This window comes from Pelmatolapia mariae, linkage group LG14, assembly GCF_036321145.2.
Source record: "Pelmatolapia mariae isolate MD_Pm_ZW linkage group LG14, Pm_UMD_F_2, whole genome shotgun sequence".
NCBI lineage: Eukaryota > Metazoa > Chordata > Actinopteri > Cichliformes > Cichlidae > Pelmatolapia > Pelmatolapia mariae.
In genome coordinates, this window is record NC_086239.1 from 11,278,675 (window position 1) to 11,287,266 (window position 8,592).

General features: G+C 41.4%; 1 protein-coding gene across 1 annotated transcript in view; it reads right to left on the minus strand.

Annotated features, from left to right (window-relative positions):
• The window catches only part of ssh2a (slingshot protein phosphatase 2a), a 28,222-nt gene extending 23,320 nt beyond the window's left edge, over nucleotides 1–4,902 (minus strand). Inside the window, exons 1-2 of the mRNA XM_063493503.1 lie at nucleotides 4,724–4,902; nucleotides 2,128–2,171 (exon numbers count right to left, since the gene is read on the minus strand). Of these exons, the coding sequence (XP_063349573.1) occupies nucleotides 2,128–2,171; nucleotides 4,724–4,786 (107 nt within the window). The 5' untranslated portion in view covers nucleotides 4,787–4,902. The remainder of the gene's footprint in view (nucleotides 1–2,127; nucleotides 2,172–4,723) is intronic.
• Between the last annotated feature and the right edge of the window lie 3,690 nt (nucleotides 4,903–8,592).

Here is an 8,592-nt window from a genome sequence, read left to right on the forward strand (position 1 = left end):
CATCAATGCCTATGACTTCACCCCTGCTTTGAGGTATTACCTAACAAATAATCGGGACCACATGTCCTCGCGGTCACTATCGGGGTGTGTTTACTGTAGGAATGATGTCACCGTGTTTCAGTTTTCAAATATATCTGACAACCCCCCACCTCCCTTTTTTTTGCATGTTCCACACTGGGATGAATTCCACTCTGTTCCAAGTTCGCATTATACATGCCCAACGCCAGATATTTTTCTTGGACCTGACAAAGTGTTTGTCTATAAGCAAGTTGCGGTGCAATCCAGATGTAGTGCAGGACGTACACAACTATGTTCAAAGGGTCTTAAATAAACATTCATCTAGTCAGAGTTAGCATCTGAATAAATGTCACTCCACTAGAATAAACCAAAATGGTAAATGATGGAGGCAATTTGGGGTTCAGTATGCCCAAGGACACTTGGACACATGGACTGTAGGAGCCAGGGATCGTTCCACCAACGCTCCGACTGGCAGACCACCTGAGCTCTACCAACTGAGCTCAGTCTCCCGTCCTAGTAATAAATAGGCCCGACTGTGCTTAGCATCCTTAGATTAACTTGAATGAAATCACAGTGATTCTGGGCCACGGTCAAAGTGCAAAGGTAAAGAAAGAGAAAATAGAGAAGTGGAGAAGCTCAGGCTCACTGGACTGCTTCTTAGCACTGCTATTCAAAGATGAGGAAACACTAATACAGACTGGCAGGCAGGCAGTGTTTTGTTGGGTTTTTTTTCCTCCTGTGACACGACTCCTGCAGAAATCTGTCATTATCTGGTGTTTCTGTCATGCCTCCAAACAGGACAATCAGACCAGCCCTTCAATCTGCACTGACTGAACTGTCTGTCTCAGGCTGAGCTCAACACAGCTGGGCTATATATGTGGAGTTTAGCTGCACTGCATCTTTACCTGCTGCATTAGACAGTAACTACAGCAGTGACAAGAGGCAACGTAAAAATATGAGTTACACCTGATAAAAGCTTGACACAGAAAGTTAAACGACAAAGACATGCTACTTAGACTGCACTTCAAAGTTTAGATTAGTCTACAAAAGCCCTTTACAAAGTCCATTAAAGACGGAAAGGCTGCACATGCTTTGATGTTCCACTCCCTCTTTAATGACTGTGCACTAGTGTCTCAGAATGTAACGCAGGGAGAACATTTGAAGTGAGTGCGGTATCTTTGCGTAGCCTTCCCTACAATGGAGAGAAAATGTCTGTGTTGAATGGCAGCTAGTAGCGAGCCAGACACAAACGTAACAAAGCGCGCGCTTTCAGGCTCTCCTCGCTAAAGAGAATTTCATTTCAATTGTGAACGGGGCCTTGGCCCAGGTTGCAAGATAATGACAGAGCCACCTGAGTCATGGAAACAAAAAAAAACAATAACAGCGGTGACGTCCTCGTCTTTTATGAAGACACAGATGCACACGTCAAAAGCAAATCAGCTAGACCACAACCCTCGGGCAGAAAGCCTCAAATTAACCGCAACCTGCAATATGACAGGGACGGCCAAATATTGGCATAAAGTTCTCACAACGCTGCCATTTGTTTACACCAAACAGAAAGGAACTATTTTTGCCATATCAAAACGCTCTGTGTAACACAATGTAAATATATAAGTAACTTCCAAATTTAGAATGAACGAATTGTTGTTGTCTTAGCAGCTTACTGTTCGCTGTTTAAAGTAGAGGAAATCTGGCACTACAATGCAGGGACTGTGTGCGAGGAACATTTAGGAATAAACAGGAACACAATTTCATCCGATTCCCATTGATACATTTCCTTTGATTATGCTGTGACTAGAAAGATACAGCAACTTTTTCTAATGCTCTTACACATGGGAATTCTGGTCTTTGAATAGTGTTGTCTTAAAATAATGACAACAACAACAAAAACAATAATAATAATAATAATGTGACAGCTATATTAATGTCTTATAAACTGACAACATAAAATGTGCTTAAGAACTTAAGAGGTAAAATTGAATAATATTGATGTACAGTCTCCCCCTAGTGGTCTGAGACGCAGTTTGCGTGGATCCTGCTAATGGCAGCATTTGAAAGAAAAGGGTTGTTTAAGGAAACAAGAAACATAAGACAGAGGGGTGGTCTCACCTCCTGAGATGGAAGCGACGGTCATCCTCGCCACTGCCCGACTCCTGCAGAGGCAAACAGAAGACCAGAAAAGAATATAAACAATATTGTTAAAGAAAGCAGAATATTTATTTAACTCTTTCATCACCTTTTTCTGACAGGAGACGCTTGTATTTCAGGAAGAATAAACATTATTTCACAACCAATGGGAGTGCGACACATTTGATTAACTGTACATTATAGGAGCACTATAGTGGGTGGCCGTGAGGGCTTCCATGTAAAGCTCTTCATCTATGACTTCACTCACAAGACAGGGCCACTACTTCAAGTGAGGCTCAGAGCAGAGACCAGGGATAAAGGCCGAAGCACACTGAGTGACCATGCCCCCAATATTCCCCACACCCTCGGGTGCTCTCTTCCCAAAACGCATGCAGTCATCCTCCCCCACCACTGGAACCAGCACAGTTTGCCACACACACATGCACGTGTTTTTAATCCCAGCCTTTTTTCAGTAATCCCTCACAAACTGAGGGAACTTTCTCTTTGGCATCAATCTGTCAATCCTGGGCCACTACCCAGGCCAATACAGACATGCAGTGTGCAGAGACACGCCCAGACCGAAAGATAATAAGATGCTAATTCAAGATTGATAATGGAAGATGGTGACAGGCAGGTAAGAGAAGGAAGAGCAGGCGGCTGCAGGCCGGAGCATTGTCATTTTCTTCTTGGTGTCCACAACCACAGATGTGATTAAGCCTAAAGAAGCATCTGGCTGAATGGTGCTCTCTACATCAGCAGCTTATCGGCCTGCCTCCAAGGCAAAAATATTGTGACTTGGGTGAAAAAGGAGTGCGCAGATGCATACTGCACGTACACACACAACTCTGACACAATGGCTTGCTCAGCAGATTTCAAAGGCAAATGTGAAACCAGGGCTCCCACTGCAAAGCAAGCCCACATATTCCTGATTAGTGTAGGTGCTACGTATTTGTTTAAAACAACATAACGTAAGAAGGAGGCTACGAGCTGATCTCTGTGGTTATCGTTCCTTTGCGTGGATGTGTAGGGAGTGGTTGCATAGCCAATGAGAACAGGGGATTCATAGTGCTGCTAGGCAGATTACTGTGTGCTGCCACAGTGGGGAGGCTATTCCCTGCTGTGATGTGTGGAAGTAATGCTTTCTGTATTACCACAGGGTCAATCTTAAACCTTTATTTGATCCTGTGTGGATCAGACGTTTAGAGGGCAAGCATACAGGGAAATATTCTAACTATTATGGTGCGGTGGCATCCAAGCTGCGAGCCTCATGACTGCTCAGTTCCTTCATAGGAGTTTTATTGCCAGTTCTTTCCCTATACAATGCTGCCCCTTTTCTCAGGTTTCTGCCCTCTCAGCAGCACACATCTCACAAGAGTCCTCACAAGGCTACTTCCCATCAGAAGCAGGTCTCATGACAAGCAGCTGGTAGCCTCAGCCTGCGACTCTTTTGCTGCCTGGTCACAGAGTCATAAATTCACTAACAGCAATAAGTCGTGTGAACCATCTGTTCGGTTCAGCAAAGGCTGGACTTTATTAGGGCGTCCAAACTCTGCCAAGCAGCATCCCATGCAAATGTTAGTAACCATTAATAATAAGCTTAAAGATGCTTTTAAATCATTTTGTCTTGACAACAAATTTCCCCATCAGCATCAGTACCGGGATGTTTGCGGACATATATTTACCCCTGATCTATTCAAAGAATTTGCACAGTTGTCCATGTGATTCTCCATCAGGCTGCACATTTTCTTCAGTTGCATGTAAACTGCAACGCCTTGTGATAATCAGAAGTCCTTGTCGGTATTTGTCTTCTTTTCTTTCTCAGAAAACAGCCTACCAGAGCAGTCAACATTTGTCCTCACAAACAGCACTTTGCACAAGGCATAGGTCTTATCTACTGCAGCCACACCGTCACCCTGCTCTCAAGCGCTTGAAGCCAGACGCTGGAAACCTCAGGCTTGTCAGAGGGGATAACAGGACTGCCTTCCTGCCGGCTCTGACATGCCTGCCACACTAACCCGCTTCCCGGCCCCTCACTGTCTGTCACTCTACTAACCAGTGATCCGTTGAAGCTGTCTTGTTCTCCGGACTGGAATCCTATCCTATGTTTTACACCACAGAATACACAAACATAATGATGACCTTTACAAACAGTTCAAACTGATTAAAAAAAACATATATCTGTCTGTTTGTCTGTCTATCTATGTATGTATGTTGTTTTTTTGTAGTTCAGTTGATCTGAGACGACTTTGGGTTCTCCGGGAAGAAGTGAGTTAGCAAACATAAGCTCTACCTGCTAGCTTTGTTCCTGCTAGTTTCAAAGAAAGAAAAAAAAACAACAACTTTTCACATTTAATATGAAGCTGGGATAGTGGCCTGTGTTTGGCTAAATAACTTAAAACTCAAACCTCCATCTCTTCATCTCAAAGTAAGAGCTTACTTTAGGCTTACAGTATGGGGCTAGCGGCTAGTAAAGTTAGCCACCCATGTAGGTTGAGTACAAACTGGGCTAACGGTAGTCTCACCGTGTCACACCAGCCGAAAGTGAGGCAAAACGTCAAACCAGTTTACGGATACTCACAGACACGCAGGGGCTGGAGGTAGTGCTCGGTGTCGGAGACCGCTGGACAGTAACCAGTGCCATCCCGACTGCAGCTGCTCAGACCTCGGTCACCTCGGAGAGTGAAACGACGGGATACCGGACATTATTTTGAGCAGACACTACAGTGCACCGTGCTCCCGAGGTTATTTCTCCGGAGGTTGCTTAGTTGCACCGCTTGTGTCAAGTCGCAAACAATAATGAAAGTTTTGTAACATTTAGTTTTTCAAACGAAAAGTTGTATCCAGAAACTTATAGCAACTGAGGAAAAACAAACACAGCATTTGGCTATTTACCTGAGAGCCGACAGCTGAGGGTGCACTCCTAAGACGTCGAATTATTAATGCGATATTTTTTGATAAGAGTATTTTTAGATACCAATTAATCCCCCCCCCTCTTCAAAGAGTCTAATTTTGTCTACTTTTATTTTGATAAGAGATTTCTAAACTTCCTACAGAGGCATGCCCAACATCTGTGCACTTTACACGTCAGCATCCCTCGCCGGTACTATGCGCATGCGTCCTGTTAAACAGCTGTCAAACGGGCTACTGGCTGGTTGATAAATACACTGCAATTTATCCTAAGGTCACTAAAAGACGATAATAGTATAAATATGGTCAAGTTTAATATATTCACCTAAAATACAAATACTCTTACCTAATCAGTAGAGTTTAGTATCTAGTAAGGCATTGTATTGTCACATATTTAATCATCTGTGCTCATCTGCTCCTATGGGATCTGCTCCAGAGGACCTGACCTTACTCTCCATGCTTACACAATTTTTCTCCTGTCACACTACATACCTCCTGCGAGAGAGAGTGTAGAGCTGGTGGTGAAAACCGAGGGAGGCACATTTATGAAGGATGATGGTGAAAGGAGGGTCAGCTCAGAAAGACAGATTACAGAAGGAGCACAGATGTATGAGAAATTAAAACCAACATAAAGTGTCAGAAGATAACAGCTTCAGTGCTTCTTGGAATTGTTGTTACACATTTCTGAATTTCAACAGAAGGATACCTGGGAACACAAATTTAGACATCCCATTCGGATTTTACTCACTTGCAATGAATGTGCAGGCGTGGAGCAGGTGTTGGTATTAGACAGGGGAAGGCCTGGGTGGATGGGTAGCTGTGTGGGTGTGAAGCTGAAGTCTCTGTGAGGACAGGGGGCTCATTCAGATTCACTTCATTGCATTATTTGGGTCATCGCTTCCTTTACTTCACCCTCGTCTCATACTCCCCTCCTCTGTCCTTTCTCCTCCTTTCTTTTCCCCAATCATCCAATTATATTGACTTCAGAAGCACAGGAGAAAGAGACAAAAAAAGGCATTAAAATAACCTAGAATTCGATTTAAGGCGAAATGCCAGATAGCTTGGGAAAAAAATGTGGTTGATGAGCAGAAAAGGAAATTAGTTAAAATGGTAAGAGGATGGAAGAAAATGGAAAGTGGTTATAAAAAGCAGAGAAAACATAATTGAAATGATTGCAAATAAAGAAGTGGCAAAGTGATTGATGACTTGTGCTTCTCACATCCCCCCATCTTCATAGTCAGTCCTGCAGTGTTGGGTGTAGCCCATTAGGCTTTGCACACATTGTGTGTGTGTGTGTGTGTGTGTGTGTGTGTGTGTGTGTGTGTGTGTGTGTGTGTGTGTGTGTGTGTGTGTGTGAGAGAGAGAGAGAGAGAGAGAGAAAGAGCAGCTGTGCATATAAATCTACCTCTATCTGGTTTCAGTTTTATGGCAATATCCTAGTTCAGTGTATTTGTTTGTGTGCACATGTGTCATTTGCCCTGAGAACAAATTCCCTGCAACCACAATTATGACAGCAAGGTAACTGAGAAAGCTGAAGACAGAATCACAGAGAAGGCAAAAGATGAGGAAACATGGGGAAAAAACCCTTAAAACAGACCCTTCAGAGACAGGTTACACAACAGGCAAAGGTGTTGAGAAAGTGAGTGTGCAGGAGCAAACAAGATTAGGATTAGAGGAGAGGATGATTCTACTTCAGGGACTTAGTGTAAAGATAAAGACAATGGGACTGAAGACACTCCTCCTTGTAATTAAAGTGCTGATCTCCAAGAGAGATTGGATGACAGATCAGTGTGTGTGTGTGTGTGTGTTTGTGTGCACGATAGGTGCACAAACACACACACACACACACACACAAAATGATGACACAATATAGATGATTTCTGCGTTCAATGTGAATTATTATGTTATTACAAGTTTATGTTCAGGCTCATTCATTTAGATTTAAAAACACATTTTTAAGGTGATTTGATTACATGTACGTTTCCATGTCATTTTGTTACATACATTACAATGTTAAATGTTACATTTATTGGAATCTAGTCAAATGAAACTTACTTGATTAGTGTACATTCAGTTTTAACCAAGTATCTAAGTATCTAAGACCCCCAAGAATCTTTTTTCTTGCAATCTTTTGTTTCTTCTTTTTTGAGTGTGCATTGTATAGCTACACATTTTCTTACACCATAAACCCCCACATCCTCCTAATCCCAGTTCCTTTAAAAAAAAAGTAATGTTATGATACTTTTAAACCAACAGGGGGGGATATGACCCTATTAAAAACAGCAGACTAACATAATTGATCAAGAATTGCTCTTATAAAATAAAATTAAAACCTTTTTCATTTTATGTATTAATTTATTATTTATGTATTAATTTATTACAATGACTATTTTTAAATTAGAATGTATTTTAAAATTAGAATGTATATATACATTTTAATGTGTGTATATATATATATATATGTATATATATATTACTTATGATTATAAATCTTTAATCATAAGCAACAGCATTTTATTAAAGACATTTAATGAAACTGGTCTTTGGGCTTTTGACATTTTGATGGAGCTTAGAGATCTTTTAGAGTCTGCCACTGCATCTTTAAAGGAGGCCCAGACTGCTCACTTTGCAAAAATAAGCTCCTTTTCAGAAAGAAATCCAAAGATTTTATGTGATGGTATTAATAATAATAACACAACTCGCCCTTCTTCTCTACCATGTCTAATAAGTTGTTTTGGGGTTTTGTTTTGTTTTTTGATAAGATAATGACTTGGCGCATGTGACGTTCCAGTAGACCTCCATCTCACCTCCATCTCTTATTGTTCTGGATTACTTTCAACTGATCAGCTTTCAAGATTTGAGAGTGATGATCACTAGAACAAAGCAATCCTTCAGCCATCTGGATGTAATACCAGTCTTTATTACTACAGTTCTTGCCAGCTATTAGCCCCGCACTGTTAATTCTTCACTGTCTACAGACATGTCCATATATCAAAGTTGCTTTTTTTCGACACATCTGGATAGAGTTGTGTGCTTAGAACTTGCTGCTGCATTTAAATATATATAAATAGACAGAAACTGCTCTTATGATTGTTTCTTATGGGGAATCTTTCTGATAGCCTCTACTGAAACCTAGCTGGCCCTACTGAGTGGTGTTCCACAGGGCTCTGTTTTGAGGCCCCTTTTGTTGCTTTCTAATGTATACTTACACCTCATATCCTCCTGAGAACCAGCCTATTCATTTATGTCCTCTGTAATGGACATTTGTTTTTGGTCTCTACCTGATGTACTATCCTAGGCTTTCCATTGATATCTCAAGTGTTTTAGCTCCAGAGAAGAAGAAAATCACAAAAAAGGTTCAATGGGAAGATTCTTTTTCCTCGGTTCTCTGGAGGATATCCAACTTATATGAAATTTTTCTTTCAAATAATGTGATTTAATTTATCAAGGACTGATCATTACCTCAGATCATGCTACATAGAAAAGTCTTGGGACTTTATCCTGAGCTGTGCTTCAGCGTATGAATGTGCATAAATTAGT